General features: G+C 41.9%; 2 protein-coding genes across 3 annotated transcripts in view; both read left to right on the forward strand.

The window, feature by feature from the left end:
- Positions 1-21,242: 21,242 nt before the first annotated feature.
- LOC145788988 (putative germin-like protein 2-1) overlaps positions 21,243-26,869 on the forward strand; it is a 93,264-nt gene continuing 87,637 nt past the window's right edge. Inside the window, exon 1 of the mRNA XM_082880189.1 lies at positions 21,243-21,876. Within this exon, the coding sequence (XP_082736315.1) occupies positions 21,830-21,876 (47 nt within the window). The 5' untranslated portion in view covers positions 21,243-21,829. The remainder of the gene's footprint in view (positions 21,877-26,869) is intronic.
- LOC114311798 (putative germin-like protein 2-1) lies at positions 21,871-26,622 on the forward strand. Of its 2 annotated transcripts, XM_028257961.2 has the most exons (3): positions 21,871-24,813; positions 25,703-25,962; positions 26,045-26,622. In XM_028257961.2, exons 1-3 carry the CDS (start codon positions 24,696-24,698, stop codon positions 26,162-26,164), a joined length of 498 nt encoding a protein of 165 aa, XP_028113762.2. In that variant the 5' UTR covers positions 21,871-24,695; the 3' UTR covers positions 26,165-26,622. The 2 variants fall into 2 exon arrangements, with proteins under 2 accessions (XP_028113762.2, XP_028113761.2); XM_028257960.2 differs by having other exon boundaries at positions 25,703-26,622.

Below are 26,869 nucleotides of genomic sequence, written 5' to 3' on the forward strand. Positions count from 1 at the left end.
ATGGGAGCTGGACGCTGTTGGCTTCCCCTTCAGGGGCGGGTGCCACGACCGAAGGGTGTGGGGGGGGAGGTGGTAGATTTATATGCGGGGGAGGAGGTTGCGAACCTTCCAAGTTGGGTGGATAGGGTTGCGGAACAGTATGGCTCGGGGCTCTTTCTTGGTTAGGTGGAATATCTGGAGGCGGTGGAGGAGGCATCGGAAGGTTTCTTTGGAGTAAAGCATTTATCAGGGCCTGGTTTTGTTCGGCCATGCGGTTAATGCTGTTGGTAAGCTCAACGATATACTGTGGTGGGTTGTTTGGATTGGGAGGGTCGGTTTGATGGTCGGCAGCGTTATGGTGAGAGGCCATGGATCTAGTCGTGACCATACACTTGGATGGGTAGGGGGAAATGGTTGTTAGGATAGGGTCTCCGGTGACAATGAGCACAACTGACGTCCGGATAAGAACCACTTCCCACAGACGGCGCCAACTGTTTGGTGTAGTTTGTCCCAGTGAATGAATCGGACTGGTCCAAGCTCCTCAAGCCCAAGTCCAAATGATCAAGCCCACCGAATAACATGCAAACAAGTTCAACGGGGAACGGGGTAGTCCCCCAGTGAACCCTCCGACGAGCAAGTTAGGAAGAGAAGTAGAGTATAGAAGGAGAGATTAGAGATAGAAAGCTTAACCTTCTTCTTGTTTTCAACATTTGCTTATATCCTTTGGTAATCATTTCGTTGTCCCTTCCGACCTGCCCGCCTTGCCGAAAGTCTATGCTGTAGCTTACCTTGTTCAGGGTAAGGGGGTCCTGTTCCGACGGAGAGGTGTTTTCGTAATAAATGCTGTGATGGGCCGCATTAATGGTGATGTGCCGTGGCAATAACTTTGCAGATCTTTGTCTGCTGATGTGGCTCGGCCTTCACCTGCCACGTGTCTGAATGTCATTGGCTCTTTGTGCCATGTTAGGTTCTAGCTGTTCTGGACTCCCCCAGCTGGGTTATGTACTGGGCTTCAAGTGATGGGCTTGTGGTGTTTATAGTGGGCTATGGCCTCTATGGACTTAGCCAATTCCAATTTTGTAAACATAACCATTATGTGCCTTAGAACCCAGCACCACTAGAAAGTGGATGCAGAAAACTAGAAGCCCACTTCTTAAATAATCCCACAACCAACAACCAGGTCCAAAGGTTATTTATTCTTCAAAAGAGTGATATCTAATCTAAAAAATATAAATGATGTTTAGATATGCAAAGTTAAAACCACAATTCAATAGATATATTTAGCAATGCAAACACAGCTCAGAGAAGCCACTAGACTACAACAAAAGTAACCTATGATGATAAAAAGTAATGAATAAAATAAATTTCGTCACTAAATAAGAGTAATTCATGACAAATTATAAAAATTTGTCACATATAATAAAAAAATAAAAATAATTGGTGACGAAATTTATTTTCGTCAATAAATATTTCTTTTTAGGTGAGGAAAAATTAAATTTTGTCATCGAAGGTTTTCCTGCTAAATGTTTTTGGTGGCGCCAAAATTTTGAGACTTTTGATGAGAAAAAAATTTGTCACCAATTATAAAATTTTTAGTGAGGAATATATTTTCGTCACCAATAATTTTACATTTTTTTTTTTGAAAAACTTGATTTTAAAAATTTTAAGATTATATGGTGAGAAATATAATTTCGCCACTAATCAGCTTGTTCGGTTTTGGGTTTCAGAAAATTCTACTTTTTTATTTTTCGAATTATGTTTTTAATGAATTTTTTTAATATTCTAATTTTTTTTAAAAAATTTTTAGACACACATAACATAAATATGCTTAAAAAGTATAATATTTGTGAATTTTTTTTAAAAAAATACAAAATTTCCCCCCTTTTTTTTACACTTGAAAATATGAATTTTTACACTACGAATTCACTAATTTTGAAGGTAAAATTTTGACAAATTAGGCAGAAAAAAAATTAGACTACTAGCTTTTTCCTTTTTTGGTTTTGTTTTGTTTATCAGTTTTCCTCTCATATCTCTCTCTCAAAACAAAACACAAGTTAGTCCTCCTTCAGAGCGTTCTCCTCTAGCACCACCACCGACGTTGCTGTAGACACCCCATTTTTGACCGACCTCGAGACTCAGACGTCACCAGTTGAGCACTCGGTGATATTGCATGTTGTGCTCGTTCAGAAGTTTCAGAGTCGCGGCCGTGAGCCCTGCCTCCGGACTTCCGAACTCTCTCCTGTGCCTTGTCTCGGTTTGCGAACCAGACTCGTTTTTCTCTGTTTCTTTTCCTGAGGGGAGGGAGAGGTCCCGCAGACCATCTCTCAATGTCCGTAGGCTACATTTGGTGGCCGTAGGCCATTTTTCCCATTTCGGAGTCCGGTTCCCGGTTTTCGGAGCCGTCAGGCCGTGTGCCTCGGTTCGGGACCGCCTAACCATCTCCGTTTGCTCTGATTTTTGGCATACATCTTATTTTCTCCCTTTTGAGGGACACTGGGGTCTGAGAAACCCACTTCGTGGCCGAACGCCACTTTCGGTGTTTAACGGGCAGTTTCCGGGGCCCCGAATTGCGTGTTTTGGCCCCCGAACATTCGTTTTGCATCGGTTTTCGTTCATTTTTGGCAGGTACCTCTGTTTTATCACCAGGAAGGTCACTGAAGGGTGGGAGGCTAGTAATTGTTGCAGCAACCAGTTATCTCTCCTCCGGAGCCTCCCGGCGCCCGTTTTTCCAACTTCCGGGCTAATGTTGAACACCCTAGGGGTAGTGTTGCCAACTTTCAACCACATAACTGTGATCTACACACCTTGGAGGACCCAAAAAAGTCATGGCCGGCCATTAATTGTTATTTCTATTTTTGCCCCTCCTCTTTCGGGCCAATGTTGAACACCTTGGGCCCACTTTCTTGAACTTTGAACCACATATCTGTGATGTACACACTTGGGAGGACCCTAAAAGTTTATGGCCGGCCATTAATTTTTCTTTTCATTTTTGCCCCTCCTCTTCAAATGCAATGTTGAACACCCTGGAGTCACTGTTGCCAACCCCAAACCACATATATGTGATCTACACACATGAGAGGACACCAAAAGTTGGTGGGAGGCTAGTAATTTTGCCGAAAAGCCAACTTCTTTTTGGTCAAAAGTGGTTCAGCATGAATCCGGGAAGGAGAAAAAGCTGCGCGGCTTCACCGAAACGGGCGTAACTCTTTGCACAAGAGGAATTAAGATATGAGGCCACCACCATTGGAAAGCTTACTTCCGGGGCTTCATTTTGCACTCAAGAATCTCCCAAGTCCAAGTCCGGGGTGGAGAGATGTGGTTGGTTGAAGTCCGCTTGGACTGAATCTGCGCGGCTTCACGGAAAAGGGCATAACTTTTTCTACAGGAGGAATTTTAATGTAAGGTTTGCGCCATTGGAAAGCTAACTTCTGGGGCTTCATCCTAGGGGGTGACCGGCCATTTTTTCTGGCCGGCCGGCCGTTTTTTTCTTTGACCTAGCCGGCCGGCTATGTTAAGTGGCCGGCCGGCCACCTGCAACAAAAGTGATAGGCCGGCCTGCTTTTTCAGGGTGAGTGCATTCCAGCTGTGCCTTGGTTTTCTCCCAAAAATATCTGCATCCGGGGGGACCCTTTTGGGGGAATTTTGCTCTCCTTTATGCCCCACCTTTACACCCCTTCTTTGGCCTATATAGCAAGCAAGTCTTGTAGTGTTTGAGGGTTAGAAAAACTCTCCTTCAAGCTTCCATAGCCAACTCCATCTTCTTCCTTCTCAATTCTTCAAAAAACCCTAAGCCCCTAACCACCATTTCTTCTACACCACCAAGCTCTACCACCACCATCTCATTTCCAGCAACAAGGAAGGATTCTTGAAGGCTAAAGAGGCTGCAAATCCATCCAAGAAGCAACAAAAGTGTGATTCTTCAAGGGTAAGTAGTACTTTTACCCTTTTGACCCTTTTTCTTGATCTATTTCTAAGCCCCACTTATTTTTGGTTTCAAGCTCCGGCCCTAACTGAAAAGGGCCATATTTTGAGCTCATCTTCACTTCTCATTAAGGGCTCAACCCTGTTTGAGCCCTCCATAATACACCTGCTTCATTGACCCTCTTGTATGTCATGATTTTGCATGCTATTTTTGGCCCATGAGAAATTTATTTTCGATCATGTTGTAAACTGATATAAGGCTTATTTTGAGCCCCTCTTCAACATTGGAGAAGGGCTCAACATTGTTTGGTGTCTCTATGTGTCACTTGTAGTTATATCCCTTATTTGGCCCCATTTTTGCATAAATTAGTAGCCCTCTTTGCTTCTGTTTTTGGACCTTGGTCCGAACTGAAAGTGGCCTTGTTTCGGCCTATACTTCATGTTTCATTCACACTTTTTTTCTGTTTGGTGATTATTTTGTATACTTCATGTTTTAGCACCTTTTGAGCCTCATTTTGCATCATATTTTTAGCATGTTTGTATACTGATTTTGAGGCTGCCATATACTTTAAATGTTCATATTTTTGGTCCATCTTCAGTGTTGTAGAAAGAAATTTTTCAGTTTGGGTTTTGCTTATACCACTTGCTTCATTACCCCTCTTTTGGCCCCTATTCTTGCATGCTATTTCTCCCCTACCTATGCTTGCTGTTTGGCCATGTTTATAACTGTAAAAGTGCATCTTTTGGGACTGTCTAGCTTCTGTATTTGCATTGCATATCCATATTGTGCATGTTTGGCATAGCTATAGGTCATTTCGGGTGCCTAATGTTGCATTTCGGGACATTTCCTTGCATTTCATGTCATTTCGCCTCATTTCGGGACTGTTTTCCCCCATATTTTAGTGCTGAAATTCCATTGGCATGCTTGCATATCATTTTTGCCACATTTCATCACATTTTATCATTGCCTCGGTTTGCGTGCCCGTGTGCACGCATTTCGAGGCACTCCGTTTTTATCCGTCGGCATCTCATGTGAGTGTGGCTGAGGCTCTCTCATGTTAGTATAAGTCCATACTTCATTTTCCATGTCATTTGCATTGCGTATGCATTGCCTCGGTTTGCGTGCCCGTGTGCACGCATTTCGAGGCACTTCATTTTCTGCCATCGGCATCTTATGTGAGTGTGGCTGAGGCTCTCTCATGTTAGTATAAGTCCATTTGTCATTTTCCATGTCATTTGCATTGCGTATGCACCGCCTCAGTTTGCGTGCCCGTGTGCACGCATTTCGAGGCACCTCATTTTCTGCCATCGGCATCTTATGTGAGTGTGGCTGAGGCCCTCTCATGTTAGTATAAGTCCATGTTGCATTTTCCATGTCATTTGCATTGCATATGCCATTTCTTCGGTTTGTGTGCCCGTGTGCACGCATTTCGAGGTACTTCATTTTCATCAACCAGCTTCTTATGTGAGTGTGGCTGAGGCTCTCTCATGTTAGTATAAGTTCATGTTGCATTTTCCATGCCATTTTAGCTACATTGCATTGCATATACCATCGCCTCGGTTTGCGTGCCAGTGTGCACGTATTTCGAGGCACATATCATTGCCTCGGTTTGCGTGCCCGCGTGCACGTATTTCGAGACACATATCATTACCTCGGTTTGCGTGTCTGTGTGTACGCATTTCGAGACATTTACCATCGCCTCGGTTTGCATGCCCGTGTGCACGCATTTCGAGGCACTTCATTTTCACAGCACTTTACCATCGCCTCGGTTTGCGTGCCCGTGTGCACGCATTTCAAGGCACTTCATTTTCACAGCACTTTACCATTGCCTCGGTTTGCGTGCCAGTGTGCACGCATTTCGAGACACTTCATTTTCACAGCACTTTACCATTGCCTCGGTTTGCGTGCCAGTGTGCACGCATTTCGAGACACCTCATTTTCATAGCATAATATATACTAGGTTGTATCTTAATTGCATTTCATGCATATCATGCATATTGCATCGTGTCCGGAATAGGAGTTAGCCCGGGCACGGGAAACGAGGTACATTTCGTACTCCGAGTGACGGAATGTGTCTCAATTCCCCAGTCGCCGACACTCCGGATTATCCATGATGGAGTTAGGTTTTAGCTGTAGTTTCATGTGCATTCATCCTATATTGAGTTGTGCATTTCGACTCCTCGACCATCATACCTCGGTATGCGTGATTGGTGGCACGAGGATCGAGACATGCATATATTTGTGTAAATACATTGCTATGCCCCTTTCCCGCTCTCTGTTGCAGCAAAATCAGGAATCAGCAACTTTCCGGGACTCGGCACGCTTTTCAAGAATAACAGGTGTAAACAGAGGCTAATTGGGGCATTCCGGTGGATTTCCGCGCAAGACAGTCCGGACATGCATCATCCACCAGAAGCAAGGCAGTCCCTGGCTTGCACGCCAGTTTATTTGCTTTCTAGTTAATTCATTAATTAATTAGAATTCTGTAATATTTTGGACTGTAATATTCTTTTATTTGGGGACTGTAATATTTGGACTGTATATTTATTCGGACCCTCCGAGTGAGGGCACAACTGTAATAAGTGTGCGTGAGTGTGATGTATGTCTTCCAACCCCACGTCTTTCTCCCTTTTATTTATCCGCTTACGATGGTTAGATTAGGGCATATTTAAATTAGCATACAGTATGACAGCATGTTTGCATTCATTCATTTGTATTGCATGCACCGGGCTCGGCGCATCATACTAACTGCATTGTACTTTCAATTCCAAATTGAATACATGTTAGCTGTAGCATTTCATATGCCATCTTAGAATAGCCGAGCCTACTATAGTTGCATTTTGCATGTGTGGCATTAGGCATTTCTGTATATTTAGGATTCATGCATGATTTCTAATGTAAATTCTGTTTTGGCTTGGAGTACTCGGTGAGTTTTATGCTTTAGCATCCTTGCATGCGTGTGAGTGACTGCCATGAATAGCATGCTTACCATGAGGCTATATGCTTATCTGATATACCTGCCTGAATGCCTGTGGGTGGAGGTCGGGTTATCTGAATTGGAATAAATCATCAAATGTTTCAAGCCTACCTGCGGGTAGCAAACCCTTTTCAAAAGCAAGCATGAAATGTTTTGTTCCAATTTGGGCGACTCGGTCTATACTTATATGCTGTGCGAATCACATAGTAACCTAGGCTAATAAACCGGAATAAGAACTCACAATGTTTTCAAAAATTGATATCATGGTTAGTAGAGGCCGGTCTATGACCGGGCGAGCGGGGGTGCTCACGAAGTGACCTTCCCCAATCGTACCCAAGTTCCCGAGCCGAGGCAACTTTGGTGATGACGGACACGTGGCCTTTTGGCACCGAGTCAGGGTTTCCTAAATTTCCCAAAATAAAATATTTAGGTGGCGACTCTGTATCTGGCAAAGCAGTCCATGTTTGGCACTTCTTTCAAAAATCTGTTTTTCTCAAAAACGATTTGCCGGATTTGGACTCTTTGGTTTAGACTTAGAACCGTGACAACGAAAGTCGAGTCCGAGCTGTAGCGAGGTCCCCCGCGGGCTTGTTACAGTTTCTGGCGACTCCACTGGGGATTTAGAGAACTTGACTCGAACTCGTGATATCTGTTTTTGACTACACTTGAGTGTTTCTTTGCATTGCATTTGCATTGGTGCGCCTAGGACACCGTGTTTGCCATCTGCTATTCCTGAACGGTTCGCCGGAGGCTTGTCTTGTCAAGGCATGACCATAAGGCTGACCGGTTGTGGGCTCTGCCAGTATGGGAACACAAACCCCGGTTTTACCGGGGCACCCTCTTTGACCATTCGACCTAGTGCATATTCGGAATCCATAGTGACCATTCCATACTAGGATAGGTTGCTTACCCGTTTATAGGTTGTTTGAAACCGCTGCATGCGTAGTGAAACCCTAGCTCCTGACAAAATAGGACAGGGAAACCTTACCCCTTCATAGGGGTGTTTTGGCTCTCACTTATCTGTTATGTGCTTTAGAGTGCGTCTCTACAGGAATGCATGTATCAGTGTATGAGTTTGGGCGTCAGGCCTGCGGGCACCAGTTTGCGAGTTTGGGCATCAGGCCTGCGGGCATTACTATCAGTATTTGGGAGTCAGCTTTACCCGTGGGTATCAGACTCAGTTTAGGGCAGGATTTTGGGGCAGAATTCAGTAGAGGGCACACTCATTCAACTATGCTTGTATCCGTTCAGATGGAATCAGGCTGAGATGCTGTCTGTTTTCTCTTTTGCTAGGTAGTCTGGGAACCATAGCTTCTGAAGGCTCCGATATCCCCCGAGGTTCATCGAACTTGTGCTGATAGACTTTGCTAGGTCAGAGATTCAGTTCAAGGGCAATCAGTGTTCCTCCACCAGAGGCAAGGGATAGATACCAATCAGTCAGATGGAACGGCAGAACACATTAGGGATAGAGGCCATGATGCGCCAGATGCAAGAAAGTATGAAACTCATGCAGCAGGACGCTGCCCGTCAGGAGGAGTTTTCCAAACAGCAGGCCGCAATCATGACCCAACAGGCCGAACTGATTACTAGACTGCAACAGCAGAATGAGGCATCTGCTTCACAACAAATTCCTCCACCGGCAGGGGCTCCATTACCTGAGCAGATACCTGCTGTTCGGAACGCTCCTCCAAACATCCAGAATACTGTGCCGACTATCCAGAACCAGCAAGAGGACACAAGTCTTCCAACGGGGCCAGCTCCGCCCCCGCTTCCACCACAACTGTCCAAGGTCCATACACCCAATCACCCGGACTCTCCATCCGAGGTCGAGGTTGATAATACAGCTCTGAAATTGAGCAAACTGGAGAAGCTCTTCAAAAAATCCCAAGGGGCCAAGGCTATGCCGGATATCGGAGACGGATATACCGAGGAGGCCGTAACACTCCCTGATAGGTTCAAAATGCCACAAATCGACCGCTTTGACGGGACCGGCGACCCCATGGTCCATATTCGACTGTTTGCAGACGTCTTGCGGTCGATGGGCCTAACACGACCACAGAAGCTCTCACTATTCGGCCGAACCCTGTCGAGTGTGGCCTCCCATTGGTACGCAAGATTACAAGATGAAGTGAAGAAGAATTGGGATGAGATGGCTGAGGCCTTTGTCACACAATATTCATACAACACTCAAATCGAGATCACAACTCGTGATCTCGAAACAACAAGGCAAGAGCCCAAGGAATCTTTCTCGGACTTTGTGATCCGGTGGAGGGCGAAGGCCTCGATGATGACTCTAAGGCCTACTGATAAGGATCAAATTCGGATGATTGTGCGCAATCTCCAGCCTAAGCTAATGCAAAGAATGATTGTAATCCCCTTTCCCACTTTCTCAGATTTACACGATATGGGGGTACAAATCGAAGATGCAATGAGGCAGGGTCTGTTTGACCAGGATAAGGAGCAGCCCAGGAGGGCGTTTTCCCGCAGTTCGAATGCGACCACCAGTGGTGATGCAGCTGCAAGATCTTCTGATGTGGGCATGGTTGCTACCACCGTATCAAAAACAGCTACCCCATTCACCGGTGCGTCCGGAAGTAGCTCACAAGCGGCCAAATATCCACCCCAAGCTAAGAAGGTTTTCACCCCACTTTATATGCCTTTGTCAAAGGCTCTTGGGGTTTTGATCAAGAAAGGGCATCTGAAGCCCCTGGAGCCGCAACCATTACCAAAGAACCTCCCTCTCTCTCACAATCCAGCCGACTACTGTGCCTTCCATCAGCGAGCCGGCCATGACACTGACATGTGCTTTCGTCTCCGCCACGAAATACAAGATCTGATCGACAACGGGATCATCCCCGCGCCAAGTCCTGCAAAGTCTATCGGCACTTGATCAGTGAACTTGTGGGGGATAATGTGATACGATCGAGGAATGAACCACCTGCGGGCAGCGCTCAGTTTACTCCAGATATGGTGGATGGCAGGCACTGTTTTGAGCATTGGCGAATGCCGGTTTCCGATTCGGGTATGGGGTCAGTCTTGTTGTTTTGTTTTGAGTCTGTCTTTTGGTTTTGAGTCAGTCTCTTTTTATTTTGGATCTGTCTTGTTGTATCGAGTCAGTCCTGTTGTACAGGAGTCGGGTGATTCCGGGGGGTGTTACCTCGGGCGTCACCATTTTGTTTTGTGTTTGTCTTTTCGTTTTGTTTTGAGTCTGTTTCTGCCAGGGAGCCAGTTGTACCAACAGATTTGAATGAAACAGCAGTAATTTTTGCACTTCTATGTTCGCTTCTGCCATGTGCTAGTTGTGACGGAATCTGAATGAAATGGCAGTACATTCCACTTGCTCTCTTCTGCACCCCAAAGTCACTGCATTTAACCTAAGTTTTTCAAAACTTTTTCTGAACACTGCGGTGAAAACGAAGAGGAAGGGATTCCTCGGGATTCGCAAAACTTTGATCATTTGAGAGAAAGAGAGGCATGCTAAGCCCTTAATGAATGAAATCATGCTTGTTAGCGTGAGTACTGAGAAGGACCCTGGCTTGATTCAGACTGGTTTCACACTATCTTCAGCGCGAGCGATTTGTCGCTTTCTTAAAAACTTTCAAAAACAAAATTTTTTGCGCGGTCTTGCGAAGACCTGTGTGGAATCGCTCTTGAGGTTGTGCAGCCTAGGATCGCTCTCAGCCTCGAGACTCAACCCCTTCGCTTCCAAACCTTGAACTTGAAATCAGAAGGTTCGACGGTCAACTACGATGTGAGGCCTGTGTGGCTAGATTTGAAGCAGCCCTCGAACAAGAGGCACCAAAGTCAGGTCAAGAAGATCAGAAGATCAGAAGAAGCTTGCAAAGCTAGAACAGAAGTACCCCTCGAACTAGGGGCAAAGATATCAGACATGCTCGAAGAGCTGAAGATGAGTCCTCTTGCAAAGCAGCAGCCATTCTCCTGGATTCAGATGACTCTAGGATCTCAAAACCATTTGGCATGGACTTGTTATACTTTTACCCTTGAGAGGCTCGCTGGGCCGAAAACCCGGAAGGGCGACCCAGGCAAAAGTTAGAGCAAGAGGAAAAAAATACAAAAAAAGAAGAAGCAAAAAATGCAAAAAGAAAAAAAAAGAGAACAAAAAAGAAAGATGCAAAGAAAAGAACGAAAAAATCAAAAAAGGAAAAAGAAATGAAAAGAATTGAAAAGAAAAGAAGAACAAAGCTCGCAAGGTCGAAAACCCGCAACGGGCGCCTTGGCAAAAGTTAGAGCCTAAAAAGGAGAGGTTAATACCCGAGTGTACCTTAACCCCGAACTACGTAAGGCTTGATTCCCATCTTTGGGATACGTAGGCAACTTCATTCTGAAGTCCAGCCGTAAAACACTTCAAACTCAATCATGTCTATGTAATGGTTCTGATAATCTTTGCCTTCTCTATATCTGAGAGTCTGGTTGCGTTCGTCGCTCTAAGGACTGACTACAATACACTACGGTGCCATTCAGACAAGGGGCAACTTTCCGTTGCCATTCAATGCACCGCGGTGTAATTCAAACAAGGGGCAACTTTCCGTTGCCATTCAATGCGCTGTGGTGCTATCCAAACAAGGGGCGACTTTCCGTTGCCATTCAGAACGCCGCAGTGTCATTTCAAACATGGGGCAACATTCCGTTGCCATGCAGTGTCCTTCAGACAAGAGGCAATTTTCCATTGCCATGGATCCAAGGTTGCGCATCTCAAGAGTAGGTTCCGTACTCGTTGAGCAGTGGTCATTTGCAAAAATAGTTTTTGAGAATTTTTACTAAGGTTAACTAATCTTCTTGAAAAGTATTCCATTTTCAAAACTGGACCATTTCTTGGACCCAAAAAAGGAAAACTCTCAGTGCTCACTGCCTAACTTGCATGATTTTAAATCAGAAAATTGAACAAATATGTTAATCTAACTCTCATTTTGGTCAAAAATTTTTTTTAAGAGAAAACTAAAACTAAAATGATCAAAATGATGAACTACTGGCACAGTTGAGTTAGGCTTCCTGCCTTTTCCCCACTGCCAACATACTTGCCAGAAGGGCACTCTACCCGTCAAAAAAGGGGATAACCGAAGTTAACAACAAATGGCTGGAAGTTCTCTCATCCTCCAAGCAGCGAGGTATCAAGCCGAGTGCGAAGCACGAATTGGAATGGATCGAGATGCTCCATTCCCTCATCCGGCGCATCGACAGATGTCACCGAAGGAAATAGCCGCGAGCTGATTATGTTGGGCATGAGCCCGCAATTTCCTGTTCATCCATCAACCACCCAGGAGAGGGATGAAAAATGAGAGATTGAAGAATAGAGAGATGTGTGATGAGAGAAAAAATGAGAAAAGGGCTTTTTTTCAGAAAAACAGAGCTTGAGGGCCGAGTGATGTGAGGATTACAAATGAGAGAGGGTGGGGAATATTACCCGGTGAAATAGGCTCCCTGTGCACGTCTGAGTGTCGTGTCTTTTTGTTTTATCTCGATTCTTGTTTTGAGTCGTTTCGAGTGTTACTCGATGTGTCTAGGTTGTGTGCCTTTTATTTCCTTGTTGCGTCGTTTTGCTGCGTTCAGTCATAGGCTCAATACTTGGTCGAAAGCTCATCTCTGAATTTCAAAAACAAAATCGTTTTGTGCTCCGAGTGCCATGCCATTCTCCACATTTGTACAAAACAAAATTTGTTCTTTCATAAAATCGCAGGGTTCAACCCGGGTCATGTCGGAACAATAGAACTAGGACCTATTTGAAGCTATATGGGTTCCAGACTACAAAGCAAAAGCAAAAGAGGAAATGTCGGGTATCTGAGTTTGTTTCAACTTTAGTAAGTTCCGAGACTACATCCCGTGTGTGCCTCTTCAAGTCTTGCCAAGGCTCCGAAGTATGAGTGTGCCTCTACCTCAAGCTCAAGATCAAGTCTGCTTCAAGCCAAAATGGTAATCAGAAGTGCTCTCCCTGAGTACCATTCCCCGCCAGAGGCATCTTGGCCGTGTTCGCAATGAGTTCCTAGGAGACCAACTGCGACGGTGGAAACTAGAGTTCGAATGGCCGATGCCTAGAACGTAAAGGTTCGGGATTTCCGAGACCAAAGTCTGGTTTAAATACCCAGAGGCATGCCCTCGGCTTGAAATCTGTATGGCAGCCCCATAGATTGAGATAGCATGTGAATGCGCCTCGATTCTGGATACTGAATCAACCTAGCCTGTCACCCCGTTGGAGAATAGGGAAAGTTGTGAACATGGCCAGGAAGGAAAGGTAGTAACTGCGGTTTGGAAGTACAATCAAGAAAGTGCAAGGAGAACCCACTCTTTTCAGTTCAAAATGTTTCTGCGGAATTTTCAACTCATATCTTCGATGTGTGGCTCATCGTCAGTCGGCATGCACGAGGTGTATCCTTTTTGGAATATATCGTGACCCCTCCGAGAGGTAAATCGGAGGTTGCGTTTGGAATTTGGTCTACTTAAGGCTTGTATTCCCTTATTCGGTATTTTTGTTTCAAACGGGTGTTGTTACGCGCGTTCCACTGGCATTGTTGTGCTCATTCATTGCATTGTTATGCACATCTATCTAGCATTGTTATGCTCATTCATTGCATTGTTATGCACATCTATCTAGCATTGTTATGCTCATTCCTTGTATTGTTATGCGCATCTATCTAGCATTGTTATGATCATTCGTTGCATTGTTATGCACATCTATCTAGCATTGTTATGCTCATTACTTGCATTGTTATGCACATCTTCTAGCATTGTTATGCTCATTACTTGCATTGTTATGTACACTTCACCTGCATCGTTATGCACCTTTTCACTTACAATTCTTATCTTTCCTCTCTTGCATGTGATATGCTGAGAGGTTTTCTCTTGCGTGTGATACGCTGAGAAATTTATCTTTCCTCTCTTGCATGTGATATGCTGAGAGGTTTTCTCTTGCGTGTGATACGCTGAGAAATTTATCTTTCCTCTCTTGCATGTGATATGCTGAGAGGTTTTCTCTTGCGTGTGATACGCTGAGAAACTTACCTTTTCTCTCTTGCATGTGATATGCTGAGAGGTTTTCTCTTGCGTGTGATACGCTGAGAAATTTATCTTTCCTCTCTTGCATGTGATATGCTGAGAGGTTTTCTCTTGCGTGTGATACGCTGAGAAACTTACCTTTTCTCTCTTGCATGTGATATGCTGAGAGGTTTTCTCTTGCGTGTGATACGCTGAGAAATTTATCTTTTCTCTCTCGCATGTGATATGCTGAGAGGTTTTCTCTTGCATGTGATATGCTGAGATGTTTTCTCTTGCGTGTGATACGCTGAGAAATTTATCTTTTCTCTCTTGCATGTGATATGCTGAGAGGTTTTCTCTTGTGTGTGATACGCTGAGAAATCTCCCTTTTCTCTCCTGCATGTGATATGCTGAGAGGTTTTCTCTTGCGTGTGATACGCTGAGGAATTTGCCTTTCTTCTCTTGCGTGTGATACGCTGAGAAGTTTACCTTTCCTCTCTTGCGTGTGATACGCTGAAAGGTTTACCTTCTTCCTCTCCTATGTGTGATACGCAGAGAGATGTTGTGTGTAAGGCTCCGGGTAGTCTCGGTAGTCGCTTTTAGCCTTCTCCGCGTGAGACGCAGTGAGAATTGCATAATTTTCTTACATCCTTTCTACATGAAATGTAATTAGATTGGTATTCACTTGCTTAAAACTGTTGCATGGTTTGCTTCATTACAGCTTTCATTGCATAATCATAAGTTATGTTCGGCTTCTTGCCTTATCATTTGCATTTTGCCCCTGCCTGCGGGCACATCTCTGTTTATCTTGTATGTTTGTCTGAGTCTTCGGCCTTGTCAAAAATGGGTCGTCTCTAGGCTTTGACATTCACTCCCGTCACTTGTGACTTCCGAGTTCTGTCAAAGAGGGGCAACTGTAGACACCCCATTTTTGACCGAACTCGAGACTCAGACGTCACCAGTTGAGCACTCGGTGATATTGCATGTTGTGCTCGTTCAGAAGTTTCAGAGTCGCGGCCGTGAGCCCTGCATCCGGACTTCCGAACTCTCTCCTGTGCCTTGTCTCGGTTTGTGAACCAGACTCGTTTTTCTCTGTTTCTTTTCCTGAGGGGAGGGAGAGGTCCCGCAGACCATCTCTCAATGTCCGTAGGCTACATTTGGTGGCCGTAGGCCATTTTTCCCATTTCGGAGTCCGGTTCCCGGTTTTCGGAGCCGTCAGGCCGTGTGCCTCGGTTCGGGACCGCCTAACCATCTCCGTTTGCTCTGATTTTTGGCATACATCTTATTTTCTCCCTTTTGAGGGACACTGGGGTCTGAGAAACCCACTTCGTGGCCGAACGCCACTTTCGGTGTTTAACGGGCAGTTTCCGGGGCCCCGAACTGCGTGTTTTGGCCCCCGAACATTCGTTTTGCATCGGTTTTCGTTCATTTTTGGCAGGTACCTCTGTTTTATCACCAGGAAGGTCACTGAAGGGTGGGAGGCTAGTAATTGTTGCAGCAACCAGTTATCTCTCCTCCGGAGCCTCCCGGCGCCAGTTTTTCCAACTTCCGGGCTAATGTTGAACACCCTAGGGGTAGTGTTGCCAACTTTCAACCACATAACTGTGATCTACACACCTTGGAGGACCCAAAAAAGTCATGGCCGGCCATTAATTGTTATTTTCATTTTTGCCCCTCCTCTTCCGGGCCAATGTTGAACACCTTGGGCCCACTTTCTTGAACTTTGAACCACATATCTGTGATGTACACACTTGGGAGGACCCTAAAAGTTTATGGCCGGCCATTAATTTTTCTTTCCATTTTTGCCCCTCCTCTTCAAATGCAATGTTGAACACCCTGGAGTCACTGTTGCCAACCCCAAACCACATATATGTGATCTACACACATGAGAGGACACCAAAAGTTGGTGGGAGGCTAGTAATTTTGCCGAAAAGCCAACTTCTTTTTGGTCAAAAGTGGTTCAGCATGAATCCGGGAAGGAGAAAAAGCTGCGCGGCTTCACCGAAACGGGCGTAACTCTTTGCACAAGAGGAATTAAGATATGAGGCCACCACCATTGGAAAGCTTACTTCCGGGGCTTCATTTTGCACTCAAGAATCTCCCAAGTCCAAGTCCGGGGTGGAGAGATGTGGTTGGTTGAAGTCCGCTTGGACTGAATCTGCGCGGCTTCACGGAAAAGGGCATAACTTTTTCTACAGGAGGAATTTTAATGCAAGGTTTGCGCCATTGGAAAGCTAACTTCTGGGGCTTCATCCTAGGGGGTGACCGACCATTTTTTCTGGCCGGCGGGCCGTTGTTTTCTTTGACCTAGCCGGCCGGCTATGTTAAGTGGCCGGCCGGCCACCTGCAACAAAAGTGATAGGCCGGCCTGCTTTTTCAGGGTGAGTGCATTCCAGCTGTGCCTTGGTTTTCTCCCAAAAATATCTGCATCCGGGGGGACCCTTTTGGGGGAATTTTGCTCTCCTTTATGCCCCACCTTTACACCCCTTCTTTGGCCTATATAGCAAGCAAGTCTTGTAGTGTTTGAGGGTTAGAAAAACTCTCCTTCAAGCTTCCATAGCCAACTCCATCTTCTTCCTTCTCAATTCTTCAAAAAACCCTAAGCCCCTAACCACCATTTCTTCTACACCACCAAGCTCTACCACCACCATCTCATTTCCAGCAACAAGGAAGGATTCTTGAAGGCTAAAGAGGCTGCAAATCCATCCAAGAAGCAACAAAAGTGTGATTCTTCAAGGGTAAGTAGTACTTTTACCCTTTTGACCCTTTTTCTTGATCTATTTCTAAGCCCCACTTCTTTTTGGTTTCAAGCTCCGGCCCTAACTGAAAAGGGCCATATTTTGAGCTCATCTTCACCTCTCATTAAGGGCTCAACCCTGTTTGAGCCCTCCATAATACACCTGCTTCATTGACCCTCTTGTATGTCATGATTTTGCATGCTATTTTTGGCCCATGAGAAATTTATTTTCGATCATGTTGTAAACTGATATAAGGCTTATTTTGAGCCCCTCTTCAACATTGGAGAAGGGCTCAACATTGTTTGGTGTCTCTATGTGTCACTTGTAGTTATATCCCTTATTTGGCCCCATTTTTGCATAAATTAGTAGCCCTCTTTGCTTCTGTTTTTGGACCTTGGTCCGAACTGAAAGTGGCCTTGTTTCGGCCTATACTTCATGTTTCATTCACACTTTTTTTCTGTTTGGTGATTATTTTGTATACTTCATGTTTTAGCACCTTTTGAGCCTCATTTTGCATCATATTTTTAGCATGTTTGTATACTGATTTTGAGGCTGCCATATACTTTAAATGTTCATATTTTTGGTCCATATTCAGTGTTGTAGAAAGAAATTTTTCAGTTTGGGCTTTGCTTATACCACTTGCTTCATTACCCCTCTTTTGGCCCCTATTCTTGCATGCTATTTCTCCCCTACCTATGCTTGCTGTTTGGCCATGTTTATAACTGTAAAAGTGCATCTTTTGGGACTGTCTAGCTTCTGTCTTTGCATTGCATATCCATATTGTGCATGTTTGGCATAGCTATAGGTCATTTCGGGTGCCTAATGTTGCATTTCGGGACATTTCCTTGCATTTCATGTCATTTCGCCTCATTTCGGGACTGTTTTCCCCCATATTTTAGTGCTGAAATTCCATTGGCATGCTTGCATATCATTTTTGCCACATTTCATCACATTTTATCATTGCCTCGGTTTGCGTGCCCGTGTACACGCATTTCGAGGCACTCCGTTTTTATCCGTTGGCATCTCATGTGAGTGTGGCTGAGGCTCTCTCATGTTAGTATAAGTCCATACTTCATTTTCCATGTCATTTGCATTGCGTATGCATTGCCTCGGTTTGCGTGCCCGTGTGCACGCATTTCGAGGCACTTCATTTTCTGCCATCGGCATCTTATGTGAGTGTGGCTGAGGCTCTCTCATGTTAGTATAAGTCCATTTGTCATTTTCCATGTCATTTGCATTGCGTATGCACCGCCTCGGTTTGCGTGCCCGTGTGCACGCATTTCGAGGCACCTCATTTTCTGCCATCGGCATCTTATGTGAGTGTGGCTGAGGCCCTCTCATGTTAGTATAAGTCCATGTTGCATTTTTCATGTCATTTGCATTGCATATGCCATTTCCTCGGTTTGCGTGCCCGTGTGCACGCATTTCGAGGTACTTCATTTTCATCAACCAGCTTCTTATGTGAGTGTGGCTGAGGCTCTCTCATGTTAGTATAAGTTCATGTTGCATTTTCCATGCCATTTTAGCTACATTGCATTGCATATACCATCGCCTCGGTTTGCGTGCCAGTGTGCACGTATTTCGAGGCACATATCATTGCCTCGGTTTGCGTGTCCGCGTGTACGTATTTCGAGACACATATCATTACCTCGGTTTGCGTGTCCGTGTGTACGCATTTCGAGACATTTACCATCGCCTCGGTTTGCATGCCCGTGTGCACGCATTTCGAGGCACTTCATTTTCACAACACTTTACCATCGCCTCGGTTTGCGTGCCCGTGTGCACGCATTTCAAGGCACTTCATTTTCACAGCACTTTACCATTGCCTCGGTTTGCGTGCCAGTGTGCACGCATTTCGAGACACTTCATTTTCACAGCACTTTACCATTGCCTCGGTTTGCGTGCCAGTGTGCACGCATTTCGAGACACCTCATTTTCATAGCATAATATATACTAGGTTGTATCTTAATTGCATTTCATGCATATCATGCATATTGCATCGTGTCCGGAATAGGAGTTAGCCCGGGCACGGGAAACGAGGTACATTTCGTACTCCGAGTGACGGAATGTGTCTCAATTCCCCAGTCGCCGACACTCCGGATTATCCATGATGGAGTTAGGTTTTAGCTGTAGTTTCATGTGCATTCATCCTATATTGAGTTGTGCATTTCGACTCCTCGACCATCATGCCTCGGTATGTGTGATTGGTGGCACGAGGATCAAGACATGCATATATTTGTGCAAATACATTGCTATGCCCCTTTCCCGCTCTCTGTTGCAGCAAAATCAGGAATCAGCAACTTTCCGGGACTCGGCACGCTTTTCAAGAATAACAGGTGTAAACAGAGGCTAATTTGGGCATTCCGGTGGATTTCAGCGCAAGACAGTCCGGACATGCATCATCCACCAGAAGCAAGGCAGTCCCTGGCTTGCACGCCAGTTTATTTGCTTTCTAGTTAATTCATTAATTAATTAGAATTCTGTAATATTTTGGACTGTAATATTCTTTTATTTGGGGACTGTAATATTTGGACTGTATATTTATTCGGACCCTCCGAGTGAGGGCACAACTGTAATAAGTGTGCGTGAGTGTGATGTATGTCTTCCAACCCCACGTCTTTCTCCCTTTTATTTATCCGCTTACGATGGTTAGATTAGGGCATATTTAAATTAGCATACAGTATGACAGCATGTTTGCATTCATTCATTTGTATTGCATGCACCGGGCTCGGCGCATCATACTAACTGCATTGTACTTTCAATTCCAAATTGAATACATGTTAGCTGTAGCATTTCATATGCCATCTTAGAATAGCCGAGCCTACTATAGTTGCATTTTGCATGTGTGGCATTAGGCATTTCTGTATATTTAGGATTCATGCATGATTTCTAATGTAAATTCTGTTTTGGCTTGGAGTACTCGGTGAGTTTTATGCTTTAGCATCCTTGCATGCGTGTGAGTGACTGCCATGAATAGCATGCTTACCATGAGGCTATATGCTTATCTGATATACCTGCCTGAATGCCTGTGGGTGGAGGTCGGGTTATCTGAATTGGAATAAATCATCAAATGTTTCAAGCCTACCTGCGGGTAGCAAACCCTTTTCAAAAGCAAGCATGAAATGTTTTGTTCCAATTTGGGCGACTCGGTCTATACTTATATGCTGTGCGCATCACATAGTAACTTAGGCTAATAAACCGGAATAAGAACTCACAATGTTTTCAAAAATTGATATCATGGTTAGTAGAGGCCGGTCTATGACCGGGCGAGCGGGGGTGCTCACGAAGTGACCTTCCCCAATCGTACCCAAGTTCCCGAGCCGAGGCAACTTTGGTGATGACGGACACGTGGCCTTTTGGCACCGAGTCAGGGTTTCCTAAATTTCCCAAAATAAAATATTTAGGTGGCGACTCTGTATCTAGCAAAGCAGTCCATGTTTGGCACTTCTTTCAAAAATCTGTTTTTCTCAAAAACGATTTGCCGGATTTGGACTCTTTGGTTTAGACTTAGAACCGTGACAACGAAAGTCGAGTCCGAGCTGTAGCGAGGTCCCCCGCGGGCTTGTTACAGTTGCCCGTTCTCCTTCTTCAGTGCCGCCGTCGACGTCGCATCTCCGAACCTGTCCACCCATCTCCTTCGGTGCCTCGTGTTCTCTCCCATTAGCGCCTCTTAATGACGAAAACTAGTAAAGAAGATAAATTTTGTTACATATAATAAAAAAAATATAAATGATAGGTGACGAAATTTATTTTTGTCAATAAATACCTTCCTTTAGGTGAGAAAAAATTAAGTTTCGTCACCAAAAATTTTCTCGTTAATTTTTTTGGGTGGTGCCAAAATTTTGGGACTTTTGGTGAGGAAAAAATTGATCACTAATTATAAAATTATTTATAAGGAATATGCTTTTGTTACCAAATTTTTTTAATATTTTTGATATCTTCTGGTGAGGAAATAATGTTGTCACTAATTTTGGTGGGAAAATTTTGATGTATTAAGCGGCAATGAAAAAAAAAAAGGGTTTTAATTTTTTTATCCCTTGTATGTTTATCCACTACTACAAAATTGAGTTTTTACAGCTTCATATCAACGACATACAATAAATGCAAGCTGTGGTTTCTTAGTTTTACGACTTGTTTTTTTTGCATATCGTAAATAATTTCTCAACCACAACGTGTGTATTGTGAGGTTGTAAATGCTAATAATGATAATTTTTTTTACGACTTGCAATATTAGCCATAAATAATAAAAAATTTTATGATGTACATATGACATATCGTTAATTCATCAACTATACACAACACTCATATACAAATTGATAAAAATATTAAGAAAAATGTCTTGTAACTCAAATTTTATAGCTCAAAAATGGCTCAAATGGCCAAAACGACGTCGTTTTGGCCATTTTTATGTTGTTCTGTACTCAAAACGACGTCGTTTTGGCTATTTGAGCCACTTTTGAGCCACAAAATTTGAGTTACGTAGCATTGTCGAAATATTAAATATTTCACAATACACAAAAAATTAATCATTAAAAATTATTCTTTTCACAATGCACAAAAAATTTACCGTTTAAAATATTACACTTTTCATAACACACAATACTATCCTAAAAGATGTGACTAAAAAAAATAGCGCCAAAATAAAAATTTCAGAGTGCCGAGCACTACCTAGCATTTGAAGTCTCTGTGTCTTTGTCTCTCTCTCTCTCTCTCTCTCTCTCCATCATTTTTTCTTTGTTTCTTCTCTAGAATGACCATCACTACAACTACAAAACCTAGATTCTCCACCGCCTGCTTCTCTAACCCCGACCCTCTTTCTGGCCAAACCCTCACCTCCGACATCCGGCGAAGATCAGTCCCAGTTGGAGTGCTCCATCTCTATCTCACCCTCTCTGCATCTCCATCTCCATCTCTGCCTCACCTTCGCTCTCAATCTCTGCCTCACCATCTCTCTCCATCTCGATCTACCCTTTGAAACCCTCCCAAACCCTAATTAAAACCCTCCTAAACCGAAACCCCAATTCAAACCCTCGATGAGTTCTATATATGGCGATCAGATGATGAGTTCTATTTATGGCAATCCACTCTCACAACCGATGATGAGTTCTCTGCTTTATCAGCTAAAATTTTAAAACAAATAATGATTGATGAAGGGTTTAAATAGTCATCTAGAAGGCCCTAATTTGTTGGCGTTCAAGATCAATTCCAAGGGCTGGTTGATTTTTGATGGCCACGACAGTAATATGGCATCATTTGTTTCTTGATCAGCTCAGGTTAGTTTAGTTGGTCTACATTTTTTGCATCTCATTGGAATTATATTTCAGATTGTATCAAAAATAAAGCTTTTATTGCTTCCTCTAGATATCTATCTTCCTTTTAGTCATGCGCGTATATAATTATGAATAAATTTGCAACACAGACATCAATTTTGTAGAATTTGACACAAAATGTATATGAATGAATAAGATTTTTCATAAATAGAGTCCCATAAGATTTTTCATCTTAAGAGTCGTATGTTCTTTGCTGGAATATGGACTGTCACTTGAGAGGTGAGTTGCTTTCTATTATGGATTTTAAAGAGGGAAAGCTTCCTATGAGGTATTTGGGGGTTCCTCTTGTCTCTACTAAGTTGTGTAAAATAGATTCTGATCAATTGGTTGCTAGGATTACTAACAGGATTCAATCGCGGGCTAATAAAATGTTGTCGTATGCTGGTAGAGCCCAATTGATTAAAAGAATTTGTATTAATAGAATTCTTAATTTTAATATATAATAGAATTTGTATTTGTTTAATTCATTTCTTAATTGTTTTGAATTTTGTTTTTTTTTATTTTATATATACAAATCGTTGGGTTTAGTTTGATTATTGGATTAAAAAAAGGTCAATTGATGGTGTTTGATTGCAATTCTAGATTCTAGATTATTTGATTTTTTTTAGCTTATTTAACTCAGAAAAAAGTGAGATTACTTGTAATTGTTTTCAACTTAAGAATGTGCCTGAATTCATTAGAAGCTAAATAGTATAATGATAGTAGAAAGAAATGAGATAAAGAGAGATTATTTTTAATTAAATTCCATGTATATATAATAATTTAGTTGCCATTTTTTTTTTTTTAATATTAGCAAAGATATGTATCAAAACTAATATTGAGAACATCGGGAAAATGAAATCTTAGGATACCACCATAGTGTATTTGCTAATCATTTTTCACATTGGTGGAGGTTGTGCTTCTTTGGGTTGGTTCAGACCATGGTTGTTTGTTGTGGTTATGCCTCTAATTGGGTTGCTTCAATCCATTATTGTTTAGTTTGGTTGTCAGGTGGCATGAGAGGTGTCACACTCTTCATGGTTTTCATGAAAATGTTGTTGGCTTTAGAATTTCGTTCTTAATTTTTTTTTTAATACAACTCCAAAAGGATGTAGCCATGGCTAGAGCTCTGTTTTTGTGTATACAACCTACTCTACTATACAACTATATCACTATGAGATTGAATAAATGAAGGGCATGACAACCGAATACTACACACACGAGGCAAAGAAGATCTCATTCTTATGAGGTATTAGTAAGTTTGTTGTCCCCTAGTACATGGGACTAACTAAGGATGTCATTTATATACTTTTTCAAACACAGATAGCATAGGATATCCATATGTATAAAACATTTCAATAGAGTCACTACTACAATAATGGTTAAAAGTCACACTTTTCAGATTGAATTTAGATAAGAATCATGCTTAAAAGTAGCAAATTATGAGTACAAAACTCTAAAATTCTGCTCAAAGCTTGCTTTAGTCTGAATTTATGTTCAATGTTGAGAAGTATAGATAAGGAACATGAGGTTGCACCTGCCTTGCTCCATTCTACAGACTTGATGTATAGATATTATAGCTTTCTTTTGTTTTATTTTAAAGCTATTAAATATATTTTATAGTTTTTTTTTATTTTTTTAAAATTTGACAATTTTCAATGTGATGAATTATGAAAAAGACTGAATGCAAAAGCGGTTGCAAAACTAATAATAAGTTAAGCAAAGGTGATCATTTCAGTGTTTTAACTAAAAAATTGAGCCAGCTTGTCTTCAACCCAAGAAATGTTCTTCAACTTTTAAAGGACTTTTTTTTTTAAAAGAAAAAAAAAATTTGCAGAATTTTTTGTAGTCTCATTGCCGTTTATCTTAATTTTTATTGTTTGATCTAAGTTTAACTTAATTTCAGGGTGTATTTGGCTATTTTTATTAAAATGTTAATCACCGTATTATCTGTATTCATGTGGTTAGCTATAAATTGAAATGTCGCTTTTGGTTGGCACACAAGATAAGGAGAGGATTTGAAATAGGTAGTGTGGGATAACAAGTCCCACAAAACAATAGAGTAATGTGAATGATAATACATATTTTCATATCTCATGTTTGAGAAGGACGAGTTTGGATGACATTAGTATACGGTTAATTATTACATTTTATCACTCCTTATGGAATTGAGTTATCCTATTTCAAAAGGATAGAGTATCATATCGTGACACACTATCCTATTATCAAAATGTACAACCAAATATGGAATAAATGAATCCAATACAATGAAGAACTCGTTCAATTCTCTCTTTTATCTAGCAACCAAATGTGCATGAACCCTTATCCCATCCTTTGTACCATGAACATTGACAGAGGAAGGGACGTGACAGACAAAGATCCTCCCAACCAGACAATATAGTGGGAATTTTGAAGAGAAAAAAAAAATCGAGACACGGTCATGTAAATAGAATGCATTGAGTACATGAAACCGAAATTTTGAGTACAAAGAATTGTGTAGAGATTCCTAAACCAACTAAAAGTAGCTAATTGGGGAAGTTTAGTACCTATGCAGATTTCTTCTGGTTTTCTTGGACGGCAATCATTAAAATCAAATAGAAATAAATTAATAACTCTCTCTCTCCCTATATATATAGAGCTCAACACATGTTTGTTTTTCACATCTCCATACTCCTCAAGCTCTAACTTTTGCATTTGTGTGCATCCATTTCATCTTCTTCCTCTTTATCTACTAATATTTGTTAGTTTTATTAGTTACAAAAACTGAAAAAGGGCTTTTCAAGATGGAAATCAAATCTTTGTTATTGACTTTGGTAGCTCTGATCAGTTTTTGCTCTCTTGTCCATTCCTTTGAACCTAACCCTTTGCAGGACTTCTGTGTTGCAGACACTGATAGCTCTGGTATATTGCTTTCTTACTCCAAGCTTTTCTTTAATTTCATTGTAGCATCGTATCATCTGTCTCACTCATTGTCTCATATATTTGTCTCGTATTTATCTCATATTATTATGTCACAAAAATCATTGATAAAGAAAAATATGAAACACAGAACAATACAAGAAGTGAGACAGATGATCTCACACCCACTTAATATCTCACCACTTTTAAGTTCTTTGTTATCCTCATACCAAATTTAGATGTACATTAAATCATCATGCTTTGATGCCATTAAACTCGTTCAAAGACAATTTTCCTCCTAATTCTTCTGTTCTAATATATATTGAGTCATAGAATTATGTAACGATCTCAAAACACTATTTTATGACTGGAAATTCATTAGAATAGAAGGGTAGACAAATTTAAAAACATATTATTTTGCGCCATTAAACTCCCACACACATGCATGGGGGCTAAAGTTGATTCATTTTCACCTGCTTGAAGTTTAAAAAAAAATAAAAAATGAGCATATAGTGTTAATCATTGGGTTTGACCTTCATTAAACAAATAGTAAATAAATAATAGTAAGTATTATACATTCACTTGATTTTGTACTAGCTATAACAATTACAATATATAATTGAAAAGTTATTTTTACTCATAAACTGTAAATAAAAATTACACTATTTTGAACCAAATACTTAAATAAATAAATAGTCTCATAAAGTGCACCAAATAGAGTTATATTTATTGGACTTTATATTATAATTTAAATAAAATAATCATCCTAGAAAACAGGGGATATGAATTTTTTGAAACTTTTTGGACAGAGAATCCTAGTCCCTTTGTTTTATTATTTGATTGTATATTATTTGCTATTGTGTTGTTCTTGTTTTTGGTTCATGTGTCACAGTTAGAGTCAATGGCTTCGTATGCAGAAACCCCATGCTCGCTCAAGCATCAGATTTCTCCTTAATGGGCCTCAACCTACCAGGCAACACGTTAAACCCATTGGGCTCAGCCATCACCCCAGCCACTGTAGCCCAAATTCCAGGGCTCAACACCCTCGGCGTCTCCATGGTCCGCATCGGCTATGCTCCGTGGGGCCTTAAACCTCCTCACATCCACCCTTGTGCCACTGAAATCTTCACCATCCTCAAAGGCACCCTTGAGGTCGGCTTTGTTACTTCCAACCTTGAAAACCGTTTTATTAGTAAAGTTCTTCAGAAAGGTGATGTGTTTGTGTTCCCAATAGGACTCATTCATTATGAAAGGAATGTTGGGTATGGAAGTGCTATCGCAATTGCTGGGTCAAGCAGCCAAAACCCTGGTGTTATCACGGTGGCTAACGCTGTTTTCTGATCAAAACCAATGATTTCTGGTGATGTTCTTGCCAAGACATTTCAAGTTAATATGACGGTGGTTGATGCAATTCAGGGAAGGATGTAGGTGATGAAAGGAGGAGTGGGAGGACGATGAAATTTCATTAAAAGTACTTTCTTTGTGATTTTCATGTGTCCACTAGGGTTTGTCTTTTACATTCATGGTATGGTGAAGAAATTCATTGTGTTTTTGTGTGATAGAATAAGTTTAGAGGCACACTATTTTTAATCATATTTTTAATTGTGTATTCATAACAAGAGTGCAACTTACACAATTATACAATGTGAGTTTTGCTTCAATGATGAGTAGAGGGCAAAAAATATGATAAAAAATGATGTGTTCTGAGCAAGATTGTTATTGGAAACAAAATTTGTATTTCCATTTATTTGTTGTAAGAGCTTGCAAGCAATTAACTTATTGGATATTGCATTCGTATATTTTCATGATTCATGTTCCTCTCTCTTGTCATATAGTTTTATTGGGGTGAAAGTTTAGAAAATAATTTACATACAAAAACTTCGCATTACTCTAAATGAACTTATAATATTAATAGACAATCCATAACTAAACCAATGCATGAATCACAAGGACACAATAATCTCATTAGTAGAAATGTAAGTTTTGATATTTTTGTCATTAAAGCATAGTTTCCAAACAAATAATGTGATTAGTTTTGGAATGATATTTTTGTTCATTC

This window comes from Camellia sinensis, chromosome 7 (assembly GCF_055761805.1).
Source record: "Camellia sinensis isolate YWXY chromosome 7, ASM5576180v1, whole genome shotgun sequence".
NCBI lineage: Eukaryota > Viridiplantae > Streptophyta > Magnoliopsida > Ericales > Theaceae > Camellia > Camellia sinensis.

Bases quoted from the DNA above. Each gene is read 5' to 3' on its own strand.
- LOC114311798 (XM_028257960.2), top strand. From the start codon at position 24,696: ATGGAAATCAAATCTTTGTTATTGACTTTGGTAGCTCTGATCAGTTTT. The intron at 24,814-25,702 runs GTATATTGCTTT...CATGTGTCACAG, and splicing joins TGCAGACACTGATAGCTCTG to TTAGAGTCAATGGCTTCGTA.